The sequence below is a fragment of the Neofelis nebulosa genome, chromosome 6 (assembly GCF_028018385.1).
Source record: "Neofelis nebulosa isolate mNeoNeb1 chromosome 6, mNeoNeb1.pri, whole genome shotgun sequence".
NCBI classification, from domain to species: domain Eukaryota; kingdom Metazoa; phylum Chordata; class Mammalia; order Carnivora; family Felidae; genus Neofelis; species Neofelis nebulosa.
In genome coordinates this window covers 53,024,182-53,052,147 of record NC_080787.1, presented here as the reverse complement: position 1 = coordinate 53,052,147, position 27,966 = coordinate 53,024,182, and the positions used below count along the sequence as shown (strand labels likewise).

General features: G+C 40.9%; 1 protein-coding gene across 2 annotated transcripts in view; it reads left to right on the top strand.

The window, feature by feature from the left end:
* PKHD1 (PKHD1 ciliary IPT domain containing fibrocystin/polyductin) overlaps positions 1-27,966 on the top strand; it is a 473,171-nt gene that overhangs the window by 141,413 nt on the left and 303,792 nt on the right. For both annotated transcript variants that reach the window (XR_009263031.1, XM_058734233.1), the window contains exons 35-36: positions 1,625-1,781; positions 20,712-20,924. Coding sequence is in view for 1 of the 2 variants with exons in the window: in XM_058734233.1 (XP_058590216.1) it covers positions 1,625-1,781; positions 20,712-20,924 (370 nt within the window). In the remaining variant the exon portion in view is untranslated. The remainder of the gene's footprint in view (positions 1-1,624; positions 1,782-20,711; positions 20,925-27,966) is intronic.

Genomic DNA, 27,966 nt, shown 5'->3' with positions numbered 1-27,966 from the left:
TTTATTCAGTTTAGCCTCTCCCACCTTTTGACCACTTTATTCCATTTCAGTTTCCTCCTATTCACCTCCCTCTCCTTTTTTTAGATTTGATGGGAATGAATTAAGGGATTCTAAGAACAGATAATGTATAGCCTGTAAGGACCACTTTGTGTAATTTTACTTCCCTTTGCCCAACTTCAGTGTGAAATCAGTAAAGAGCTAAAATTCTTTCCTACTTTCTGAGTCTACAGGTGGCCATTATGGGGATATAGTTCATGCGACTTACAAAGATGCTCATGTATAGCCCCTTTTCATGGTGCTAGTCCTGCTTATCCATCTCTTAAATTGGGAGGAGGCATGAATTTTTTTCTCTTTTGTAGGTGTAGAGAATAAAAAAAAAAAACACTGCTTCTCCTTATCCCAAAGGCTTGTTGGCAATTGAGTTGGGTATACAACTCAAAACTATTGAGTTGGGGGGTCAGTACACTCTCCTGGAAAACCTATTGGCTATTCTGGCTACACACTTTTCCATTTTCTCTCTCAGAAATACTCCAGGGTACTATTCTCTGTGTAGGTGTAGTTATTGGTATTATAAACATGCCTTCCCTTCTTAATGATCTTCTCCCATCTGCTTCTAACACCTCACAAGAGGACTTTCTAGGCAGTTCTTTTATAGGAACCCAGGCTTCATATTTGGTGAGAATCTGGGCGGGAACAAGTGTGTGGAAAGAGGCAGACACATGTATGTACTACCTCAAGGGAAATACCTTCTCTATTCTGATTTTATTATACTTATCATAATTATAGTCCCATAACTGCACAAGATATTTAGACATGTTCTTGGCCTCTTACATGAGCTGAATACTGCTTTCTGTGGTTTTTTACATTCCTTTTTTTGAAAAACATGTGACTTCAGTGTGACCATAAATTAAAAGAAAAGCCAACAGTTCTGTGAGGGAGACTGGAGGCTGAGTGGGAAGGGGGTTCTTCTTTATCTGGGCCCTCTCAGCCTCGCTCCCTGCCCATCACTCACTCAAGCGTTCTGGGCTATCCTCTGAAGTCAGTGGGCATTTCATTTATGCATTTTGTTTTCAGCACTGATGCACCAGGCATAGAGGGAAAGGCAACAACAATATCAAAAAGACACAGAGTGGGAGGCTGGACTTGGAAAGAGGAATGTTCCTATAAAACAAGGACCCTTGGCAGTAGAGCCAATGAAAAATGATACCAATTACATAAAGCAAAATGCCACCCATCAAGCAGAACATTTTAATTCTCTCGATTCCAGGATATTTATGACTTTTTGTTCAAGACTCAATACATGTCTATAAAAATAAAAAATGGAATCGACCCTTCTATTCAGTAGAAAGGGACTTGTCCTGGAGAAAAATAAAAGGTAAGAAAACATGAGCAGCACCACAGTGTTGGAGAATTCCAGTGGCCAACACAGACACATTTCAAGTGTAACTTTGCCCCTTCTGTATTTATCCCTTTTTGAGTTAGTCAAGAGAGGGTGACTAATTTTATCGAGACGTTTGACGTTACATGCAAATTAATTTTAGTTTAAGAGATTTCCATTTAGATTGATCCTCCATACTATTATGCTTTAAACCAAACAAAATAAAACATTGAAACTGTTTTCCAGGGCAACTTTTCCTTTCAGTTCTGCCTGAGATGGTCAAGGGCTTACAGTTGGTTTCCTGAGAGAGTGCCACAAGATGGCGACAATGTCACAGTGGAGAATGGCCAATTGCTACTGCTTGACACCAACACAAGCATCCTCAGCTTCCTGCACGTTAAAGGTTTGTGGAGTTTGGAGATCAGTGGTGGCATGACCATATATAATTCTTTCATTTTGGGGGCAGGAGGGAGGGGAACTTTTTGGATAAGTTCCAACACTTGGTTGAGAATTTATTCTGGGAACAAACTGAGATTTTAATGTAAAAGGAAGAAGTGGTCAGAGTGTTCAAAACGAAGGCCCTTTCTTTTGACTCTTCTAAGCACAGAGCTTAATTATTTTATTTTTTCAAATAAAAGAAGGTTAACAATGTTACCAAAGAATATGCCTCTTTATTCAAGCACTTTGTAGTCATGCTTGTCCAGGGAAGCCCCCACAATATAGCAAAATGCTCTGAAAGTGGTTAATGTTGCTGCCTTTGAAATTCCCTGCCAAGAAAGCAATGTCTTCCTGCTCTCACCCTGTTGTGGTTTTGACTTCCTGGTCCCCTGGAAAGTCATATAAATAGGCTTCCTTATTGAAAATCTGGCCACATAGCTCTAGGGTCTGGGAAGTTGGATGAGAATTCAAATTTCAACTTCTCCACCACATCACCAAATGACTAAGTCACTTATTTCACCTCTTGGAGCATTTGTTTCCTTATCTGTTAAATGAGAATAAAAATCATTGCCTACTTCAGTGGCTGATAATAAGGAATGGTTATCAAAGTGACTGTCTTCATTGGCAAATGAAAATAGCTTTGGAAATGTGATTAGTTATGGGTAGCTATAAAACTCTGCCCTAAAACATTACTCTTTATAAAAAAATATGTCTAACACTTACAAGGGCATTTGTTCTTGTTAAAGTAAGAGCATGGGGGAAAATAAAGGGAAAATAAAATATTCTGAAGGGGATAAACTAATGTAATATGGATATCTGTCTCTTATGGATGGAATCAGGTTTCTGATTAGGCATTTCACATTCTATATTTTGGAAGGGGTGTGTGTGTGTGTGTGTGTGTGTGTGTGTGTGTGTGTGTGTGTTTCTGATATCGAGGAGGAAGTGTTCAGGCAAATCAGTTAATTTGTATCCTTTAGGAAAAATTGTCTGTCAGCTTAGGTTATTGACCTGTCTTTGTGTGTGTGTGTGTGTGTGTGTGTGTGTGTGTGTGTGTGTGTGTGTATGACCAGTGGCTTTGGGGAATGCTGACTTATTGATGGACATCAACTACCTAAGGACTAGCAATGACAAAGGAAAATTTTAGACTTAGAATCTCAGGTTAAAAATGTTCTTTGTAGGGGCTCCTTGGTGGCTCAGTCACTTAAGCATCCAACTTTGACTCAGATCATGATCTCATGGTTCGTGAGTTCGAGCTCTGCATCAGGTTTTGTTCTGATAACATGGATCCTGTATATGTCTGTCTGTCTGTCTCTCAAAAATAAATAAATATTTAAAAAATGTTCTTTATAGACCTTTAACCAGGAGTCAAATGCTGCTGAAGGATGAGATGACCTTTAGGCTCTCAAGGGTCTTTGCCTTATATTGATATTATTTGGGAGAACTTTTCCAGCTAAAAGCCTAGCTCAATTGAGTCTCTAGATGCCCCATTAGTTCCAGGTAAATGTTCAATCAAGCAATGGTGCGATAGGGCCAGAGACTGAAGATGGAGAAGAGGCATCAGAAAGTAAAGGGTAAGAGAAAGGCAGTGACATGCAGAATATACACTTGATTTCTTACTCTTGGAGAGTTCAACATCTGAATAATGCAAATAGTTGTCTCAACCTGTCACCTTTTAAAAGTGGCTTTTATTAATACTCCTGGTCCAGGCAATATATTTCAATCTGAATTTACTTGGAATAAGTGAGCTAGATTCAGAGGAGTAAACTCTTATCCTGTGGAGAGGGAGAGGGAGTTATCTGAAGGATCCCCTCTTTCTCCTGGAGAGTAGGGCCATTGGTAAGAATGTGAGGGTAAGTAGTGGACACTGGTTTCTGTACAAATAGGTGCAGAGAGCAGGGTTGCCTGGAATGAAACTGAGATTTTTATCATACATAGATGGGTCATAGCTTCTAGAAAGAATGATAACAGGGAAGCCACACAGATCAAATTTGATTCAACCATGCCTTCTGGATACTTGTTAAGTGGCCTAGGAATTTGTACGAGGTATGAGAAAAAGTGAAGACTAATACTTAACGTGAATAAATGTGCATTATCACTAGAGAAGCTAATTAGAGAGAAAATACAAAAGAGTAAAATTTCTTTTTAAAAAAAATTTTTTTTACGTTTTTATTTATTTTTGAGAGAGAGAGAGAGAGAGAGAGAGAGAGAGAGAGAGAGAGAGAGAGAGAGAGAGAGGCGCGCACAAGGGGGGAGGGGCAGAGAGAGAATGAGACACAGAATCCGAAGCAGGCTCCAGGCTCTAAGCTGTCAGCACAGAGTCTGATGTGAGGCTCGAACTCACAAACTGTGAGATCATGACCTGAGCTGAAGTCAGATGCTTAACCGACTGAGCCACCTAGGCACCTCAAAAGAGTAAAATTTCTAATTCTAAAATATGTGTTGCAAGCAGTAAGGCAGAATACTCCAGAGGAGTGGGTATCAAGAATGTAAGATTAGGATTGGGTGGTAGGAGGTGAAGACCCTATCATTTATGTCTGAGATAAGTTTTGACCATTCATATACACAAAGAATCCATCTTGCTTATTGGAACTGTTCATGTTCAATGACTCAGGCTCCAAACCTTGGAAACATCCTAGACTTATTTCTGTTTCTCACATCCCATGACCAATACATCAGTGAATCTTGTCTGGACTTTGACTTGTGTCTCATAGATCAACACATCCATTGGTACCAATCTAGTTCTAAGCAACATAATTTTTGGCTGGGACCATTTCAAATGGCCCTGTAATCGATTCCCCTGTTTCTGATTCTTTGTCTTCCTTAGTAGCAGACCCCCCATTTTTGTTTGGGGCAACAAAGTATCCAGCCAAAATGCTACATTTCCTGGCCTCCATTTTAGTTAGACATAGCCTTGTGGCTTAGAGCCAATCAAGGAGATATAAGGGGAGGTGTGGTACAGGGTATCTGGAAAGTTCCTAAAGTAGAGTTGACCCATTCGGATGCATGCCCTATTTGTCCTTGCTTCTTCTTCTTTGCTTCTTGGAATGTAAATATAATAGCTACATTTTCAGCTGCCATCTTGGACAATGAGGTGATTCATTCAGAATGGGGAAGCAGAAAGATGGAAGAAGCTCAGGATCCTGATGATTTTGGAGTTGCAGTAGTAACACTGCAACTGGGACTGTTCACCTCTGAAGTTATTTCATGATTGAAGAACAAGACTTCATGTGTTTAAGTCATTGGTGTTTGACTCTTATGCCATATGCTAAAGTAACCCCCCAACAGTTTATTGTACACATCCTTTAAAAATATGTCAGGTCTTGTACTTCTTTCCTCTAACACCCTCCAGTGTCTTCTCATTTCATTAGGAATAATCTAAACTTACCGTTATCAAACTTCTGGTCCCTTCATTGACCGGTCTTCCTCATTCATTCTGTTTCAGCTCTTCTATAAACATACCAGGTGTACACATACCTCACGCCTTTGCCCAAAATGTCTTTTGCCTGGAATACTCTTCCTCCAGGTATGCATGTGGCTGGCTCACTTATTTTGTTTGTTCTCTGAGACAATATCAACTTATTAGAGAGGCCTTGATGGTCATCTTTTCAGAAATTGCAACCACTTCTTACTATTCTCTTTCCTTTTATTTTGCTTTACCTTCTTCATAACAATTTATCCTCACATATTATAAATTTACTTGTTGGTTCATAGTCTGCTTCCTCTGCTAGCATAACCTCCAAAAGGCAAATGACTTCACCAATCTATTTAATACTGTCTCTTCAGTGTGTAGGATACTGAGTATGTGTTGATGGTTGAATGAAACCATGTGCTTATGGTTGATGGACAGCTAAAATGCAGAGTTCAGATCCTGTATGAAATTTAAAAAGCATAATTTTTAAACTCTTGCTTTCTTAATTATCACTTTTCCTAACTTTTATTGTCTTTAGTTGTTCTTACATATATAGGTATATATGTATGCATAGGTACATATGTAAACACACATGTATATATGCACACATATATACACATAAATATATATATTTACATACATATGCCTATATATAAGTGTATGCCACTGTGAATTGTGAGAAATATAAAATCCATTGGTAAGTTATTTTTCTGTTTCTAAAAGGCATTCGGAACTGGTGAAGGACTCCAACTCTCAAAAATCTGGTTGCTAGTATTGCTCTAAACCTATAATATCTTCTCTTGACTATACAGTGTGTGAAAGTACTTGAGGGATAATAAAAAGTTTATTCAAATATAAGATTGAATCATCATCATCAACAGTAATTCAGTCTCTGAATCTCTCTCTTTTCCCTTTTTAAAAAATGTTAATTTATTTTGAGAGAGAGAGCCAGACACCCAAGTGGGGGAGGGATAGAGAGAGAGGGAGAGAGAGAGAAAGTCCCAAGCAGGCTCCACACTGTCAGTGTATAGCCCGACACAAAGCTCCATCCCACAAACCGTGAGATCACGACCTGGGTCGAAATCAAGAGTTAGACGCTTAACTGACTGAACCATCTCAGCACCCCTGTCTCTCTTTCTCATACCCATTCATGGTATCATAAAAATAGCTGAGTGGAGTTTTCTTTAGGTTTCTGATATCATCTATGGGCCAAGATAAAGCATGAAAAGTTTCAAGCCAGAAATAATCTTTTCAAAGATTTTAACAAACAAAATAAAAAGTATCACTGGTGGAGGCACTTTCTCCTCCATTCCCACATTACAAAGGTGACATTCTACGTGAAGAATATATATACTTTAAGAAAATCATTAGTGTTACATAAAAGTGAAATTAGATCACCTAACAACTATATTTAGAACTACTTTATGAAAATATTGCATCTTCTATGTTATTTTTCCATACATGGAAGCCAGCATTCTAATATGTAGAAGAGTAGGTAGGCCCCTACAACAGGAAAACTAATACAGTACCTCTACATATGGCCCTCAAGAATCTTGAATTCTCTGTGCCTTACTTGTATTTCCATCTGTAAAATAGAATTGATAGTCTTTTCTTATTAGTACAACTTAGAGAGGAAGATTGATTATACATTTCTTTGAGGCAAAATTTTAGCCATTATTTATGATGCTATATGTACTGATTCCTGAACTTTATTAAAAAGTGGCACATTGTTTTTGTGACCATAAGAGTGTAAGCTATATTTATTACATTTTGAGTTAATTAACAAAATATTCAGAACTTTCATTTACTTACCATCTCTACTTCTCCCTTCCATTTCTCCCTCTTTTTTAGATTGATTTTTAGGAGGTACTATTAAACACAAAAGAGAATTAACCCAATCAATTAATACTAATGAGCTGGGATGGAAATAGGCATATTGCCTTGATTTAATTAATTATATTTTTTGTTCTTTTATGTTAAGATGCCCGACGGCCATAAGCATCGCTGAATTAAAATTTATTATTTTATCCCAAGTAATTATGATGAGCCATAATAACAAAGGAGGGATGTTACCCTCTTGTCAGAGCCGTTATGCATCCTGGACAAGGATCTTGAGTTTGCAGTCTCTAGTTGGAGAAACATTCATATTTTCTGAATGAAGCAATGAATTTCTCTCACTTCTGATGGCCAGGCAGTTTGACATAAAGTGGCCTAGAAATAATGATAAAGAAAGGGTCAATGGGGGAATGAACTCTAGAAACCCATCTTCCCTTGGTTTTGGGCTTTCAGAAGGAAGACATTTCAGTTTCTTCCTACTTACAATGCCATCCCTTTAAAATGCTTGAGCAGAAACTTATTTCTAGTCTCTGTTGCTGCTTAACAGTGCACTGGTCTCCTTTAATGTGATTTTCTATTTCTTGGTCTACTGGTGTATACCAAAGCAGTTAAATGCTTAGCAGGCTTTTGGGCCAGAGAAAACAGTCTGAATCTGGTTTTTGCTTCTTACTAGTCCTGTGACCTTGGGCAAGTTGCATAACCTCCATAAACCTCACATTTCTCCTCATTAGGGTCATGGCTGTTATAATGACAGCAACAGTAACAATGATGACTATCATTTACTTGTTTGCTATTGTGTGGCAAGTCTACAAAGTATTGTGCAACTCAGATGGGTGTTTTGAATATTACATGAGGGAATGTTTGTAAAGCCCTCAGCACAGGGCTTGGTCCAGAGTAAACACCCAATTAATAGTTTTTGTTTTGTTTTGTTTTGTTTTCCGGATTGATGGGGATAACAGAAGAGATGGCTGAAATATCAGGCCTGAGTTGCAATTTTATTTACAGATAGTGGCTGCTTCTATATACAAAGCAAACTGGATTACTGAAAGAATTAGGTTGGTAATAAGGACGTTGTATTGCTTTTGCCTCTGTTATCTTCAGAATACATGTTGAAGTGCTTTTCTTTCTATGGCAGGAGAGGGAAAGATACAGAAATGGCAGGAGCAGAGTCTGTCCATTTGGTTGTCTCCATTTTCCTTGTTATTTTGACTTAATGGAAGTGTGTTTTTCTGGTGCTGTTCAGAATATGGTCTTGTTTTCTCTGATTTTTTGTGGTCTACAGTTTTGAAGGTACTGAGATCTCTTTAGTATATTTGGGATTTCTGTGGTATGCAAATGAATATTCTTGGCTCGTTGAGATGAGCTATCTTCTCTTGATCCACTATCAAGTTCTTTGTGGAATTTCTTCATCCCTGGAAAGGATTTGAGGATTTCAGAGTGAGGTTTTTGGTGCTGTACCCAGCACAGCCTTTTTTTAATCCTCAGGATTCTACACTTTGTTCCTCGTAGTTAGCACACAATCAGCCTCAGTTTCACTAGGTGCGGGCTTCGGGTAATGCTTTACCAGTGTTGTGATCTGGGAATGCCATGAGGCAGGACTGCCCTGGGACATAGCTTGTGGTTTCCGTGTGCATTCGGTCTCTGTGAGTCACTGGGCAGATTACCCAGTGCCTATAATTTCGACCTCACAGATATCAGCATGGATTTAAAATCTAACCGCAGGCAGGCTGGAGTTTTGATAAAAATGAAATATTCTGCATTAATATTTCCTTCTTTCTTAAGTGTATAATATATTGGTCAACATGAGAAGGTTATTTGGGCTGGTAAAATTTGTTACAAATTGGTATGCTTAAAGTAGTTAAAAGTTGGTGGAAAAAGGAGATTGACTCTTCTCCCAGCTGAAACATAGCTACTCTTCAAGGCAGGGGATGGGATAATTATGTGTACACAGCGCAGCAAGTTTGACTTATTGCAGTTTGGTCAGGAAACCGAGGGCCTGAGTTCAAATTTGAGGGAGCCACAGATTCTCCTTTAGCTTTGAGTAAGGTGCTGGTCCTCAAATCAATGCAGAAAATGGAATTGATGGTGACTCTTTTCCCTTTGTTAGGAGGGAAGTGCAATAAAGGAGTTAATGTGCTTTCTTTCCACTTTTCCAATCATGGTGCTCCAGAATGGGCTGAGTTTTGCAGTAGTCAAAAGAGGAAGCCTCGTGAAGATGTCAGTATCCAGAAAGAAATAATCTGACGTTTTTGGTTTTTTTTTTTTTTAAATGTTTTATTTATCTTTGAGAGAGAGCAAGTGAGGGCACAAGCAGGAGAGAGGGGGGACAGAGGATCTGAAGCCGACTCAGTGTTGACAGCAATGAAACCAACATGGGGCTCAAAACTCTTGAACCATGAGATCATGACCTGAGCTGAAGTCGGATGCTCAACCAACTGAGCCACCCAGGCACCCCAGACCTGCCTTTTTGAAACCCACCCTGAATCCCCTTTACCTTGTGTGTCTCCATATGTTAGTCTTTTGCTGGTGACTACATATTTAATATCAGGGTGTGTTTTTTAATTCCCTCTACCTTTGGAGAATGGGTGATATAGGTTATACACTTAAGAAAGTGGATCCAGGTCTGTTTTTGCTCACCATTGTATAGTGAGAACATTACATCTTCAGGCACGTAGTAGGTATTCAAATAATTGTTGAATGAGTGAACTAATGAATGAATTTCTGACCTAAAGAGGCAGATTAACGTCAGTTGTGGATTTCTCTGTAATCAGAGTCCTTCCTGGTATTCTCAAATGTTAGTGGATTAGTCCAGACAGTGACCAATTTCATTTACTATTTGTGTATCAGGAGATCAGAGACAAAGGCTTTTTACTGTGGGGGACACTTGGCTCTGAAACCCCTTATTTTTCCCAATCAGACAATGACTTACATTATTTACCTCCAGAGAACAGTCCCAGACACGCTTGATTAGCCTTAAATGAAAGATAAGCCATAGCTATGAGAAAGGACATGCTTTCAATAGATGGGCAGACAGACAGATAGATAGATATTAAACAATTTACAGGTTTGTGTCTTGACAACTTGAATGTTGTAACATGAAAAATGCTATCGAAAAGGGACCAGTCCCTTCCTTGCACAGAAGCTGTAATATTTTCAGTAATGAAAGATAAATATTTCAAACTTTCTTACTTAAAAGCCTTCACTGACTTTCCATTAGCCTTTAAAATCAAGCCTAAACTCCTTAATATGGCTTATAGGGTCCTTCAGGGTTTGATCTCTCCTTACCTCTTTTTAAAAAAATTTTTTTAAAAATGTTTATTCATCTTTGAGAGACAGAGTGTGAGTAGGGGAGGAGTAGAGAGAGAAGGAGACATAGAATCTGAAACAGGCTCCAGGCTCTGAGCTGTCCGTACAGAGCCCGAAACAGGGCTTGAACCTACGAATCATGAGATCATGACCTGAGCTGAAGTCAGATGCTTTACCAACTGAGCCACTCAGACACCCATCTCCTTAAGTGTTTACCTCATTTTTTTTGATTAATGTTTTCCATATCCTCTTTATCAAGGTCAAAAGCAGAACTGGAAATCTGGGATGCTTATGTACCCAGGATTCTTACACATATAAAAATCAGAGACTAAGCATTTCATTACTTTTATTTCTCATGTACTGTAATATTCCTGAGGGTCAGGAAAAGGTAGGAGTTATCATTTTTTAAATAAATAAATACTATGAGGAAACAACTGTGATCTTTCACTTGTGAAGTTATTATGCTATAGCCAAATTATATTCACAATAGTCAGAGAACAATTAGACCTGGAGCCTTTTGAACTGCTTTGAGAAATGTATCAAGTTGGAAGGCTATTAAAAATGTGATTGGGGGGTGCCTGTGTGGCTCACTCGGTTAAGCATCTGATTTCAGCTCAGGTAATGGTGTCACGGGTCATGGGTTCGAGCCCCGAGTCGGGCTCTGTACTGACAGCTGGGAGTCTGGAGACTGTTTCAGATTCTGTGTCTCCCTCTCTCTCTGCCCCCTACCCCACTTGTGCTCTGTTTCTCTCAAAAATAAATACATATTAAAAAGAATGTGAATGAGTCCATGCTAATTGAATGTTGATAGAGAGAAGGAAGGAGATCATTTGAATGAATGAGTTACTTGGTAGCTAGAGAGATTTTTTTTATCTGTCTGGTATAGACTTTAAAGAAAAGATAGGTTTTTGTTGTTTTGTGTGATTGTGGATTGTTTTTTTTTTTTGTTCCCCTGGTCTTTTCATTTCCTCCTTACAAACAGCTTCCCCTCCACCACCCTGAGATTTTAAGTGACTTTTTAGAAATCCATGGAACAGCTGAGGGACTTGACTATTTAAATGCCAGAAGCTGTGTTGGAAAAAGGAAGTGATGCTTTTTGGGAGATAGAAAGGAACCAAGGTTTAGTTAAGTAGCAATTGATGATATAGTAGCTATAATGATGAAGGCATTTATTTGTATCTGTGTTTTGGTTCCTTTGAATATTTCTAGTAGTTTCTTTCCCACAAATATGTTTACACCTTATAGTTAGTGTAGAGTTAATTAATTTATAAAGTTAACTTAATGAGTTTTATGTTTCAGAGCAAAAAGTAAAAACTGATTGACAATCTTTATCTTTCTCAATTATCTGTAAAATTGGCCAATTCACTAAAACCAGGGTGTTTCTATTTACCGGGGGCAATTAAACTTCACCTGACCTTGTGGCTGTAGAGACTGTATTTTTTGCATTTTTTTTTAAATGTCAGCACCTAGCAGAAAGGGTGGAAAATAACAGCAAATGTTGGATGAATGAAGAAGTGAATTAATTTGCAATACCAGCCTTGTAGTTTTCAACCGATTTTAGATGAGAGTATACAGCATAAGACTATGGACACCTAGAGCAATGGCTTAATTTACCTAGAGCAGTAGTTCTCAAAGTGTGGTCCCTGATCAGCATCAGTATCATGTGGGAACTTGCTAGAAATGCAAATTTTGGGGCCCCATAGCAAATCAGCTTTGGGTATGAGACCTGCCAATCTGTGTTTGGAGACCTCCAGGTGACTTCGATGCATGTTCAAGTTTGAGAACTACTAGGCTAAAGCAGTAAAGGGAGCCATATAGAATTGTCAGGACCGGAAGCCAATGAATATAGCTCTGCTAATCTTTTCCCAAAGGCTATGCGACCCTTTGCAAAGAACAGTGAAAACTTGGCTGGCCACATTGCAAGGGCCGATCCTGAGCATGGCATTCTTCATTACATGCGGTTCTCCATCCTGCCAGGGAAATCAGAGCTGATGAAAATGATTTCTCCCAACTGCCATAGTGTGTGGCTCTGAGTCGGTGATTTTATTTCAGATATTCCCCCCACCCCACCCCCCACTCCCACCCCCCAGTCTCCATTGCCAGTTTGACAGTAATACTGGGCTAATTAAGGAATTAGCACGTGGCATCCATTTCAGAGAGGTGTGTGATTCTTTTCCTGCACCCTGAGAACATCTTTTGCCCATACTTTTGAGTTCATATTTTCTTTTTGTAATCAGGCAGAGACATTACAATTAAAATACCGTTAAAGTGATTCTGGCAAGTATTGCAATAAGCATGTTTTTTAATTAAAGGAAGAACGGGGGGATGCATAAGCAGCATCAGCTAAAGGGGAAATTTTCATTCGATATCTATTTTAATTGAAATGAAAAAAAAAAACCATCAGGAAAAGCAGCAGCAGCAGCAGCAGCAGCCCGTGCCTGTGTGTGTGTGGCTTGCTCCCAGGTTGCTAGGTTTAGGTGTTCTGTGCTTGATTAATTAGTAACCAGCCCGAGAGTCCATTCCCTTCGCCCCCAATCCTTAAAGCCTGATTTATGCCTCACATCCCCCATGAATATGTGAGGGCTCAGGCATCTATTTCCTGAGCTGCTAGTGGATAGGATTATGGAGCGTGCACTGAGCTCTTGGGGGCTCTCGTTTGCCAGCCAAATTGATTTTCCGCCTTTCTGGCCGGGGACAAGCCCACCTCGAAGGCTTCTAGGCTCTGCTCCAGTGGATCAGGCACAAGCCTAATCCGGATCTTGCCAACAAAGGAAGCTGTGTGCATCCCCAACACAGCTTTGGGCTGTGTCTGCCTTCCCCCATACTACTTTTCTCCCCTCTCTCTCTCTCACCTCCTCCTGATGCCCACCCCTACAGCAACACCGTCCGGTAGGGTGCAGTAATGGGCCTGGATAGTTCAGCCAGCTCTTCTTCCCCAGGCAGAGGAGGGGTCTGTCCATCTTGAATGGATAGTTTTCTACTATTCTCCAGGGAGAGAGAGAATTCCAGAGGCTTCCCTATGTATTTGAGTGTATAACTACAGGAAAGGTAACCAGATCCAGGCTGCTAAATGTTTTAAGGAATTATTTAAGGTTGACTCAAAAAACTGAATGGGGGTTCATCAATATAAACAAGTAAATGGAATAATTTATATATACAAATTTAGAGAGTTCAGGCTTTGAGCAATGAATTATCTAGTTTGGGTTATAGATTGATGGAATTAATTGAGGTCCTCAGATGCCTACCTGGGCCTTACCTCCATTCCCCTCTGACTTTCCCTCTGCTTAACCCTGGAGTCATTCTCACTGGGTTCATTTTATCACCTGGCTTTCACCCACTAAAGGAGTGCACTCTTGCTCTGCACCCTTTCTCCCCCAAACCTTCTAAAGTTCACATAATGACATCTTTTCATCTACCACCTTCCTAGTTCTTAAAATTCTTCCTAGAGCTTATGTCACTAGGACCTTCCAAATCTTGTAATTCACCTAAGTTTTGTGACTCACACCGAAGAATCTTGCTACTTCCTCTCCTTAGTCTGGTTTTCAGATATTAATATTTGACAGTTTGTTTCTCTTATCTCTCTTCTGTTCTCCCTCTCCACGATCTCCCTGGGAGACCTCATTAATGTCTTCTTTTTTAAAAGTTTTTATTTATTTTTGAGAGAGAGAGAGAGAGAGAGAAAGTGTGTGAATGAGCCAGAGAGGGGCAGAGAGAGAGGGGTACAGAAGATCTGAAGTAGGCTATACATTGATAGCAGATAGCCTGGTCCTATGGGGCTTAAATTCACGAACTGCGAGGTCATGACCTGAGCTGAAGTTGGAAGTTGAACCTACTGTGCCATCCAGGCACCCTGGGAGACCTCATTCACTTCTGTAACTTCAACTCCTACTTATTCAACACGTATTTATTGACCACTTGCCAAGTTCCCTATGGACCAGCCACTGTTGTAGGTATAGGGGCTATGGTTGTGAATGAAACAGACCAAAATTCTTGCTCTCACAGAGTTCATTTCTCTAAAGAAGGCAGTCAAGAATGTAAATTATAGTTTTTGTTCGATTTGCTAAGCAAATGGAGTGGGTGGAGAGGGAGTTTAGTGGCAGTTGGTGGGATTTGCACACAGTAAGGCAAAGGCCGTGAAGTAGGGAGAGTAAGAAGGTCAGTGCAACAGGACTGGGAGCCTGAAGGAGAGCAGAGTGAGACTGGGCCAGAGAGGACCAAGCCTGTAGGATTTGGTCGGCTTTGCCTCCGAGTGTGGTGGGAGCCATTGGAAACTCTGAGCAGAGAGGTGACATGACAAGGTTCACAGAAAAGAAAACAATTACACTTGATGCTGTTTTGAGAATAGACCCTGTGGTGCAGGTGGGGGTGGGGACAGAAGCAGGGAGCAGAATTGAGAGGCTGTTGCAATAATCTGGGGATGAGATGAGAGTGACTTAGACCCCAGCGGTAGACGTGGAAGTGGTGAGAAGTGCTTAGATCGTGGGGATTTTCTGAAGGCAGGATGCACAAAATTTCTTGGAGAATTGGCTGTGAGAGTGAAAGTTGATGCTAGAATTTTCAGACTGAGCACCTGGAAGAATGGAGTTACCATTTGCGGCCTCGGCAAGGACTGTGGGATGATCTGTGGGACAAGGTGAGGAATTCATTTTTTTGAATGTGCTCAGCTGAGGAGCTTGTGAGACATCTAAGGAGAGATATTGAGTGGTAGTTGGGTATGTGAGTTTGAGCTGAGGGCAGAGGTGGGCCTTGGAGATACCAGTTTGGGAGTCATCAGCCGTTAGCCTGTGATGGTATTTAAATCCCTAAGACAAGGTGAAACAACCTTGTTCATAGAATGATAAGAAAAGTGGTAGAAGGACTGAGTGTTGAGATACTCTGCATGTCAGTAGTTGGGACAATCAGGAGGAGTCTGAGGAGGCTAGGAGGGGAGTCTTGGGGAGTAGGAGGAAAACCACGAGAGCTCAGTGTTGGCCAGTGAGGGGAAGGATTTTCCAGAAAGGAGTTACTTAGCCTATCATATACTGCTGGCCACTCAGGACAGGCGAGAACAGAGCATCGAGACTTGGATTCACCAGTCTGGATGCCATCATGACCTTCATAGGACCAGTTCTTACAGACTTGTCAGGCAAAGGCCTAGCTGGGGAGGGGTCAAGGGAAGGGAGGCAAAGAATTGCAAATAGAAGGCATAGCCAGTTCCTTTGGAGTCTTATTGTGTGGTAAAATATTTATACTCTAGATTCTTACCTTAAAGGGGAAAATAGCTAGAACTGTGTAATTTTTTTTTTTTTTCAAAACACATACAACAAATCATTCCGTGGTTATTACAGAGGATGGCTAATTGTGGGGTTAGCGAAAAGCAGGTTTTGATGTACTTTGCAAACATGAGCTAGCTGCTAAAAGTATCCTTGACTTCCCTTTAAAAGAAATAAAAGGGATGTTGAATGGAAAAGAGTGATTACATGTAAAAAGTTGTGTTCATTTATTTATTTTAGAGGGGAAGTAACAATAATGATGGTTGATTGATTTTTATAAAATTACCCAAGGTCACTTGTGGGACATACTCAGCTTTCATGAACAATCATAATAAGCAACTTAAGGGTCACAGCCACAGGCCGATTTCAGCCCTGCTCTTTATTTCAGTGCTCAGAAATGTGGTCAAGCTCTATAAAGTGGAGGAATAAAGTCCTCCCTGTGCCCTCCTATCTCAAGTCACTACGCTCCAAAGCAGCTCACTGGATATTTGTTTTAAGCTAATAAAGTGTGAGGAGATAACACTTGGGGCCTTGGCACAGGGCTAGCTTGGGTATAAACCTTACATTCTTTCACACTGAGAAGCTTTCATTTTTGTTACCACTTTTAATTATTTCAATTAAAAAGAGATGAATTCCTCATCAAACTCTCTTCTTAATTTACCTAGATTTCCTTATACTTGCCACTGATAAGTAAGGAGGGAAGGCTTTTTAGCAGGGAGTAATGGTTATCATATTAATTAATTAGTCCTGTTTTTAGTACTCTTGCCAACACCAATCATTCATTTTCTCCCTTCATTAGTGTCATTATTAGCTCCCCTCAGTAAATGACGTTTCTAAATTTCTACCCGTTTGTTTTTGTGTGTTTAATATTTCGCTTGATGGGATGAGGAACAAAGCCCAGGTTTATAAATTTACCCACTAATCCTTGTATTCTGCCTCAAATCCTGTTTTGCATGAGGCAAGGTATATCTACATTTACAAAATGGAAATAAAACATATATAAACAAGCCACAGGCAAACTTCACTTAGGTTAACACATGTTTTTCTTTAAATATAACTGTGATAATTGTAATTAATAAAAAAGCGACCTGGGAGGGTTTGCAGATGTAGATTGAATATGAACTCTTCTGGAAGGTGGTCCTGGGTTCTAAGGCTTGCTCTGCTCATTCTGGGCTGAGAGAGACCACCTCTCCCACCTCTCACTCTCTGGACTGTGAAATATGACGCATGATACTGACTTCAGACTTATTTTGAAGGTCATTTCAGACAACACATCTAAAGATTTGACATACAGTAGGGGCTTAATAAGTGTTAGCACCATTGTTTTCCCTGTAGAATTATTTGAATTTCTGACTATGTATGTTGATACTCTTCCCAAGTGAAATGCCAAGTTCACTGCAGCATAGGCGGTATCAGGGAAACATGAGCTCTCTGTCTCCATCAGTGCCAAAGACACATCCAAATGCATTCTTGAAGATGTAGATGTCCAATGTTTTAAAGCTGGAAAGAGTCTCGGTGAATGCATGGTTCTGTCCTGCATGGGAATGATGAGAAAACAGATCATCCCCAGGCACTGAGTAGGACAGATTTGGAAACTGGGTAATCTAAGACCTAGCAATTTTATGGGACTTATTGAGGATCATTGAGAGGCTAATAGGCAGAGTCTGCCCCCTGTTTCCACCACTTGCTCATCAAGGTCAGTTCAGATTTCCTGACTATTTATAATGGAGGAGTCATACCATGCAAATCCATGGTCCACCAGTTGAAAATAATTAGTTAGGACATTAATGACATGTGACTGTGAATGGAAAAGTTTTAGTAAAGAGGTCACATTTCTTCCCTCTTGTTCACAGCAGGATTATGACTATTACTGCATTTGTTTAAAAAAATTTTTTTTAATGTTTATTTATTTTTGAGAGAGACAGAGACAGAATGCGAGTGGGTTAGGGGCAGAGAGAGAGGGAGACACAGAAGCTAAAGTAGGCTCCAGGCTCTGAGCTGTCAGCACAGAGCCCAATGCGGGGCTCAAACCCAGGAACCATGAGATCATGACCTGAGCCGAAGTCGGATGCTCAACCGACTGAGCCACCCAGACGCCCCACTATTATTGCATTTTTGATGATTATTCTTGTCATTGTGATGACAATGGAAGGGAAAATTAAAGTCAAAATTGCCAGTAGGTCCTTTGGAAGTCTGGAAGTCATGTGGTGCTGCCGTAGCATCAAGCCTGCACATCAATGGACATTTTCTTGCGTCTTGAATAGCTTACCTGAGTATGTATCACTGTACCATGCTTCACAAGGAAAGGGGGGCCTGTCAATGGTGAGATGTTGGAAGGAGGGAGACCAGTAGTGCTAGAGTGATGGGGGAGGTGTGCAAATGAGTAGTGATGGCACCAGTGGGGCAAGTGCAGACAGTGAGTTTGACAGGAGCCACTTGACACCACTGCGTTGTCTAATAGGTGCCAGACCCAAGACTGGGGATCTGTAAGCTTCACTTAAAGAAATCCCATCATAATTCTCTGAGGGAAGAACTCTTATTGTGCACATTTTACCAAGGAAGAAACTGGGTACCCACATGGGGTGTGTTGTTCTAAATTGTGACTGAAAGGAGAGAACACTTTCAGGGGTAAAATCCACATAAACATCCTCTGACTATTGCTGATGGTGTGTAGTTTGGGTTTCAGGATATAAGCCTAGAAGGTTCAATGAAGAGGACTGAGGAAAATGGAAGAGCAATGTTAGAGCAGAAGGTCAGGGTTGAGATGGCTTCCACGTTTGAATATTGGGTCAAATGTTAACTGATCACTATCTCTGTGCTAGGATGGAAGTAAACAAAAATGACTAAGGGCATCTTAGCCTTTTTCTGCTCTCCCTCTCATCCCTCCAGTACATGTTTGCGTAAATACTTCCAGTTGTGATTTCTGGAAAACAACAATACAACTAAATAACTTGGCACATTGGATTTAGGACTAAATTTAGCAACTGAAGAGTCTTGGTCTTCACTGCCGCTCACTCACTGAGATTCTCCTTTCCACAGGAGAAATTGTTTTGTAAAAAAATGTTTTTAATGTTTTTTTTTTTTTGAGAGAGACAGTGTGAATAGGGGGGAGGGGCAGAGAGAGAAGGAGACACAGAATCTGAAGCAGTCTCTGGCCTGTCAGCACAGAGCCTGACGTGGGGCTTGAACCCTTGAACAATGAGATCATGACCTGAGCCGAAGTCTGACCCTTAACCGACTGAATCACCCAGGTGCCCCCAGAAGAATCTGCTTTTGGAGCCATTTTCTGTGTATCCATAAAAGAAATTCAGATACTTAATCCAGATTCTCTAAAATGATATAACCATTTATTAGTTTGCTCTACAATTATATATATTGAGTGCCACCTACCTATTTGTCACTGTTCTAGACAATGAAATACAGAGGCAAACAAAACAGATTAGTGCCCTCATGAAGCATGCATTCTAGTGGGGGGGGGAGGGCAGACACTAAACACATAAATATATAATGTGCCTGATGGTAAGTGTTATGAAAGCAAATGCATTTGAGTAAGGAGTGAGGGCATGCTATTTGTGTAGCCTGGAGAGGAAGGCCTCACTGAGGAGTTAACATTTGATTTGAAACAAGAGGGAGTGAGTCACAGGGATACCTGACAGAAGAATACAGCAGGTCAGAAAACAAGTAAGTCCTGCTGAGAACTGACCAGCAAGCCAGTGTGTTCAGGGCAGGTGAGTGAAGGGGTGAGTTGTAGATGATGATGCAGGGGAACTGGAGATGGGTGGTAAATCATGAAGGGCCTTTTGCAGCCCAGTATTAGGACTTTGACTTTCATTCTGAGTTAGGTGGCAAGCTGTTGCAGGATGTGGAAAAGAGGGCTCCTGATGTTTCCAGTATGAAATCAAACCTCTTACCACCTTGTTACAGGATAGAAGAGTCTTGTCCAGTACCTTTGCAAACCATATGCAGGAGGGAGATAGATTTAGTAACCCATTCAGGTTAAAGTGGTTATTTAGATGGGATGCTTTAATTATTTTGGCATTACAGGGAAAATTCTATATGAAATACAAATATTCTAAGTTCTTTTAAAGAAAAGTATTATAAAGATGAAAGCATGTTTTAATTTCTTAAGTATTTAATTCTCACAATTTAATTTTATTGTAAAATAATACTCCTACATCACAGAAAATTTGGTTATTGAAGAAAACATATCGTATCAGTTAAGTTTATTTGATTGCTAACAATGGAAACCAACTTTCTTTTACAATAGGAAATTTAGGGAGAATATATTGGGTCATTTACAAGAACTGATAGAAAGTCTGGAAAATTAGGTGTAGAAATGATAGCTGTCAGGGCATTTTGAAGTGGCTTAGCAGGTGGGGGCCTCAGAAATAGAAACCTCTTCTCAGGCTCATTTAGATGCCGGCAGTGGAATTACTAAAATCTAAACATTTCTTGTCTTCTCTTCATTGAGCTCCAGATTTTCATTTGAAGCATGGGTACATGGCTTAGACTACAGTAGGACAGGCTACTCTGATTGACAATCCCACTCTGTTGAGTGGAGCAGAGCAATTTCTTAAGGAAATTAGTGTCTATTATCAAAAGTGAGGTAAAATGGATGTTGGCCAGGTAAAATGCTGCATACGTCATGATGGCAGCCCTAATTACAGTCCCTAGTGTCATAATTTGTATAATTTTCCCATATTTTCTTCTATTCCTATTTCTTATTCACTTGTTTCTGAACTTAATTTTATAGGCTGCTTTTATCTGTTGATTGATGGCCAAAATGGTGACTTTGTCATCCCTTATTTGACCAGTCCTAAATTGCTGGGCATTTAGGATATTGCCATGAAAAATAACATAGAGATGTGGTGAATAGTGATAGCCAGCCTCAACTGGCTTAGTGGTATAGTGCGTCTACCCCTGGGGGTCAAATCCATATTCTATTGTGCTTCTAGAAGAGAGAGCAAGATAAAATAAGTCTAAATTCCAGCAAATGTATATAAATAAAGAGGATTTCATCAGACATTGGAACTGTCAAAAGGTGGTGAACCTTATCCTCCCAGGGACTGATAATCTTCTCTTTGGCCATTAGGAGGCAAGCTGATTTTCATGGATCCAGGACCCATTGAGCTCAGGGTACACTCCATCCTCATTTCTGATGATGGGGAGCTCCGGATTGGATCCAAGGACAAGCCCTTCCAAGGCAAAGCTGAGATCAAACTCTACGGGAGTTCTCACTCTACCCCCTTCTTTCCATATGGTGTCAAGTTCCTGGCTGTGAGGAATGGAACACTTTCCCTGCATGGTGAGTGAAGCAGTGCACCCAAAGAGATGAGGTAGAACGGTGTCTAGACAATGTGCTGGTGATGGGGCAATGGTAAAACCTCTTAAAAATCTTGGACCATCTGTTGCTGAGGCGACAAAGTTAATTACAGCATGGGCACTATTTCCTTAAGTAAGAAATGCTAGTGGCTGTTATTCTTGTGGCAGACAGAGTACATTTAGTCCCCAGTTATTTCCTCACTTCCCAGTAGGAGGATTCGATAACCTCCACCCACCGTCAGGTGACTTTCATGTCTCCCAGTGGTTGGACCACACTTCCCTGTCCTACTGGGACATGGGCTTAGCCATGGACCTACTTTGGTCAAGGAATGTGAGTGGAAGTGATATACTGCATGGCCAAGTAGAAGTTTTAAGAGCTGTTACAATGCTTTGGCCATTTTGCCCTTTTTCCTCTGCTTGAGAAGAGGCTGTCCCAAGTAAGATTGGCTCCTTCAGTTTAGGAATCAAAATGAAGACAGTAGGGGCAGAGCTGAGATCCACCTATTGCTGACATCAGCGTGAATAGGGAATAATCTTTGTCATCGTAAGCCATTGAGATTTGTGTTAGTAACTGCAGCAAAGTATAAAATGATGAGCTTTAAGTATCTCTCTCTGGATTCTTATGTACTTTTGGTTACATAGCATGAGCCAAAGGGAAATAAAAATGCAGGCTCTAGATAGTGGCTCAACCTCCAGAAAATATGATGTCACCTACATGGGCATTCCTATACTGGCATAACAAACTAAAACCCCATTACCTATCATAGAATAATTACTCTAGACATGGATGTGTGCATATGCTGAGGACTCTGCCATTTTGCTCTGTCAAGGCTCTGTTATACAGTAGTCATCTTTATCTGTGGAAGATAGGTTCCAAGACCCCCAGTGGATGCCCGAAATCATGGACAGCACAAAACCCATATACATACCATGTTTTCTCCTATACATACACACCCATGATAAAGTTTAATTTATAAATTAGGCACAATAAGAGAGAAACAGCAATAACTAAAAATAAAATAAAACTGCTATAACAATATATGATAGTAAAAGTTATGTGAATGTGGCCTCTCTCTCTCAAAATATCTTACTTTATACTCACCCTTCTTGTGATCACATGAGATAATAAAATGCCTACATAATGACATGAAGTGAGGTGAATGAGGTAGGCATTGCGACCCAGTGTTAGGCAAATATTGATCTTCTGACATATAGTCATCTATATGAGGATCATCTGCTTTGAGACTGCAGTTGACCACGGGTAACTGACACCACAGAAAGCAAAACTATGGATAAGGAGGGACTAATGTCATCTATGGGCTTCAGTCATTGTTTACTGAAAAGCACTCTTTTGGCTCTTTTAGCTTTCTATGATAGGAAGTGAAATCTTTCCATCAAGCATTTCATCTTTGGACCAGCCAGACTGCTGCACACTGGGAATGTATTTTGTAAGGCTTAAAAAACCTATAACTATCTGGACAGAAATTCAAAATGCCTACAATATTGATTCTTAAGTTCTAATTTGTGGAGGACTCTTCTCTCCTATCTTCATCAGCAAGAACTTACATTGATGTTGTATCCCAGCATCCACCAAGGTTTTCTATCTATTCAAATATCAGCCATGGTCTTCAATGTTAGCTCCAGTCCAACAGCCACTTACGTCATCAATACAACGTGCTGCTGTTTAGCACTGAAAAAACACAGGTGGAGAGTGCAAGCAGGCACAGAACAGTATTTTCTGTAGATCATCTGAAGGACCCTGAAGCATCACGGGTGTCCTGATTTGAAAGCCACTGTCCTGTAAAATGCAGACCCACAACTCTTGCTAGAAATGGAAATTCAAACGCAGAAGTGTGAGGACTCCTAATTCTTTTCCTTGGCTTCTTTAATTCCAACGCTTTCCATGCTCATGTTCTATTATGAAGGATCAGCATAACAGCTCATAAGTATACCTTATGTATGTGCATTCTCAATGTACCCTGTACTCCTAAGCCTTTGTGTTTAAATAATTGTCAAATTAAGAAAATCGTTAGTGCCATTGCTGACCATCAATCAATTATGGGGCAACCAAAGCAAAGTAGATGCTTCTAAAATATGTTGACAATTCTGAAGTTTACAAAACAATGTTGCTACTTTAGCCCTGTGATGTTACTGGACATTGAGAAGGCAGACACCTCCTCTCCTTCCCTTCTCTCCTTCTGTTTCTCTGGCCCCCCGCCCCCCAACCTCCTACTCTTCTCCTTTCCTGCATTTCCAGGGTTAGGTTGCTGTACTCATTTCCCCAGAGTCCTGCCAGTTTGGGAGTAACTAGGACCTCTCATAAGCCGCAAAGCTTTCGAAATGAACACAAGGCATTTTTCCTCTCTGAAATGTTATTGCCTCATTTCATTCATGTGAAGGAAACCCTGCACGGGAAAGAGCGCAGTCACCAGGTAAGGGCTCCCTTCTCTAGGTCTCTGTCAGGGAACCCCCAGCCCAGCCTGCAGCTCATCAGCCCTCCCCTGTCTCCTTCTCCTGCACACCTGAGGTCTTAGATTCCCCTCTGGCAGGGCAGTATAGTAAGGCTAAAATCGTTACATAATTTCACTGGCCTTTTCCCAGGGCCTGCCATGGGTCTGATGACCCTGGGGCTTTAGGGGAAAACTAATTTTCTTTTGCTGTCACGTATGCAAAACAGTGAGCAACCTGATCCACTACTTTGCATCCAAAGTCCCTAATGACCCAGTGCTCATTCAGCTTCCTGGTGTGATGTCGTGAGATTCACCACCTTGTGCACAAAAGATTCGTCCAGGAGATTTTTTACAAAATCCAGGTTTCTGAGCCTCACCCCCAGAGTCTGACTTGGAGGGCCTGAGTGGACCCAGAAATGTGGATTTCAGTGGGCCCCTGAGGCGATTTGACTCCGGTCGCCCACTGATTACTCTTGGAGAGATGCTGTTTTTAGTGGTTAATAGTTTTGGAATCAGAAACCCGTCCAGTTCTGCCACTTATCTGCTATGACATTGGGCAAATTAAGCTCCATGAAACCAGGAAAACATGGTCCCTACCTCATAGCCCTACTGCTTGTGAACTACTCTGAGGTATTTGGCACACAATAACACTCAAACAAAAATTAGTTATGGCTATTTTATTATATCCCTCCCCCACCCCAAACACTCAGTACCCAGTGCCAATTATCTCATGTTTTCTTGTAGGGGGGAAGGGGAGAGGAGCTTCTATTTAAAAATTTGGCATGGAGCCTAGAGAGTTTTCTCCTTATTAATTTTCTTGTCTACCACTCCTGATCAGAGCAGGAGAGAGGTTTTAGCTTGGGAAATCATGAGGTAGCAACATTCCCAGGCATCTTCTGTTCTGTTCCCACTGCCCAGTGAACACCTTTTGATGTCAATCTTTGGTGGTGCAGCTCCTCCCTGGGGGTGGAAAACTACCCTTCCTGGGTGTGGTTACAAGAAAGTCTTCTGGAAGCCATTTGCGTGGGCCCCAGAATAGCCAGAAGCAGAGCACTGTCCAGCAAGGAGACCTCTTGCAGGCATTTTATTCCTAACGTCCAACAGTGAGAGGGCTGACTGATGGGTACTAATTTAACTCCAGCTCTGGTCCCAGAGAATCACACAAATGGCCTGCATGTTAGTGCTTTCCCACCTTCTGTCTCCTATCTCATTCTTTATTGCTGCCCCTGGAACCCTTCTGCTCCAGCTGATTTTTATCGTGGTTTCATATCGCTAAGCAAACAGGTTTTGCTGTTCAGCTGTCATGAGGAAAGATGGAGTTGAAAGCCCGTTGCATGTTTTTCTTTTAATGTAGGAAAACCCTCACACGCTCATACACACACACACACACACACACACACACACACACACACAGCCATCTTTCTCTTTCTTGGGGTTTGGGAGTGGATTGAGGGCTATTCCAAATCTCTGATGGGGTTCAGATTGCTTAGTCAATTCTGTCACCTGCTCCCTCTGGTAATGTGACAAAAAGGGTCTCAGGATTCCTCCCAAGTGGCAGTCTCAGGGTTGGGTGGCTGTAGTCGATAAGGAAATTTCACTCTTGCCTTTTTCTTTTCCCACTCTGTCTGCCAATCCAGGTTCACTACCCCAATCCCAGTGCCAATCACCTGTCACTTTTCAAGGGGGCCGCTGTCAGCCTGGGCAACTTGAATTTTTGACAATGTAATTACGGCCCTTGCTTCCACAGTGGGAGTCTGAACAGGATGGTGGGGCTTTTATTGATTGTTCAGCAGGGAAATTTATCAATGTCTCTCACTTCATTTCCAGTTCCTCCCTGAGAAATTTGGCTGACAGTTTCTTAGGAGAAAAAGCAGTCTTATGGCCTTGAATGGACTCTGTCTTTGTCCTTTTCAAGAAATTACAAGATACAGGCATTAAATATACATGGAAGTTTCTGAGAAAAGTGGGTATGTGGGAGTACAATTGAGGAAAACACTAAGGCAATTGTTAGGAACATAAGAATTTGGTAGGAACAAATAAGAAAAGAGAACTAATATAAATAAGCAAGTTTAGATATGTTTTATTTTCCTTCTAAAGGCACCAAGTATATTTAAATTCCATGCTGTTTATAAGTACTATATCATGGGCACTATTTTAGTTGCTGAAGGGCATCAGGCTGTCTTGAAGCATGGTATCGTGTGCGTGGAATAGACGTGAATGTAGGAGAGTGTTCTTGGTTCTCACCCTATGCTCCACAAAATCCAGATATTTCTTGGAGGAGCCTCAGGGATTCCCCAGACAATGAAGTATTTGGGGGTCCGGCAGTAAAGGTTTAAATTGCTCAAGTAATGCATTCAGTGCTTATCTCTATATTTGTGTTCAAAGTAATATTTCATTAGAAGCAAGGGTTCCATTGCTAAAATAGTGGTTAAAAACAAATATGAGTGCATCCTTTAAACCGTGGCATGTAGATCCTTTGGAGGAGTTTAGGGCTCCTCTTTGTATGATTCCTTCTTTCCCCAAGACTGATAGAGCTTGGGGACTGTTCCTGTGATCTACTCTGTGATGTAGGATGAAACTTTCCAGAGCCTATCGCCTCTTAGGACAGTTCCTCCAACAATGTATTTTCAGATCTCTGCTCTTTTGTCACCTGACCAGCCACTTTCAGTCGGGTCTTCCTCTATATCCATAACATCCCCTCTTGCCCCTGCTTTTTACCTATTTCTTCTAGATCATGAGTCTTCCCCATTTTTTCTTTTCTGTCTCTCTTTCCTTTGGGCTGGAATATAAACCATAGCAGTGGCATGGTATTTTGGTGTGTAGCTTTACTACTCTTAAATTACTCGATTTTAAGGGACAGAACCCCAGTGCGAACAAACTTAGAACAAAGGATTTAGGAGTTCTTGGTCAAGCCACAAGGTGAATAGGCAGGCAAGAGGCCTCAGGTGTGACTGTCTCCATGGTCCCCATGCTGTCAGGACTCACTCATAGTCCTTAACTCTGAGTCTCTGTGCATGTTATACTTCACTTGCTCCTATATGGCTACTGCATTTTCTGGTTTCAAGTGGACTTTGGTTTTCTACCACCAAAGAAAAGAGCTCTGCAAGCAGATGATCCCACTTCTGATGTGTCCTCAAAAGGCAAATAGTAGCCTAATGACACGTCGCAATGCCTACATCATTCACCTCATTTCATCTCATGATATAGACATTTTATATCACATCATCACAAGAAGAAGAAGGGTGAGTACAATAAAATATTTTGAGAGAGAGTGGGAGCACATTCCCTATTATTAGGATTGTTTTATTTTATTATTAGTTACTGTTGTTAATCTCTTACTGTGCCTGATTTATAAATTAAACTTTATCATAGGTATGTACGTATAGGAAAAAACATAGGATACTAGCATTTGGCACTATCTGTGGCTTAGGCAACCACTGGTGGTCTTGGAATATATCCTCAATGGACATAGGGGAACTATTGTAAATGCTATAGTTTTTCTTCTACCTTTTCAAGGGTCTTGGATTTTCTCAATATTGAAGAGTTTATTTGTCTTCCCCTAGCACTTTTTACCACAAACTGTTACCTGAGATTTCATGGGAATCTGGAGCTGGTGTGGTGTGTAAATTGGCCATAGGTCTTTGCAAATGGTACATTTTTAGGGATGGTTGAGAGACTTGAGCCTTTTAGAAATCTGACTCAGAACAGACTTTATTTTTCTCTAATCACTTTCTTAATCCGTGTTCTGATGGGTCTTTTTTTCCCCTTTCCTTAATCCACAACACCTGGGACATCATAGCTTTCCAGTTGATTTAAGGTTATTAATAAAGGCCAGTTCCAGGGTGCCTGGGTGGCTCAGTCAGTTAAGTGTCCAGCTTGGCTCAGATCATGATTTCGTGGTTCATGAGTTCAAACCTTGCATCGGGCTCTGTGCTGAGAGCTTGGAGCCTGCTTTGGATTCTGTGTCCCCCTTTATCTCTACCCCCTTTCCTGCTCACATTCTGTCTCTCGCAAAAATGAATAAACATTAAAAATTTTTTTTAATTAAAAAAAAAAAAAAGGCCAGTTCCAACTCATTCAGTTCTCATGCAATCCTCCCTTCCTTTCTCCTTCTAGAGGCTCTGTCCTGAGGCATATTTGAGTGGCAAGGGTTTGCCTTGCTCCTTTGCTTTTCCTCCTAACCTTTTTATTTTATATTTTCTTGGTGCTAAGACAGGTTGAAGAGGTAAGGCAAGAAGGCTCACAAGCTTTTTACCGTGCTCTGTGGTTGTAGCCTCTGTTAGGTGTGGCTGCCTCCCTGGATAATACTGGCTGACTGTTGATCTTTCTCCAAAGATTTCTGCACAAGATCATTGGAGCCTTGTGGGAGACCTCCCACTGTTTGCAGTGTGGAGCCCCCCCCCCCCGAGTTTACAGTGCTCTTAGGTTCCACCTTGGGGCCCATTTTGGGTGGAGTACCAGAGCATTGGCTCAAGGCAAGCTACCTTCCCCAGAATCCACTTGATCCTGGAGAAGGTTACCAATTTGTCAGCACCAACGATGTTCTACTCACCACCCCTTTCCCTGCTCCCTCTC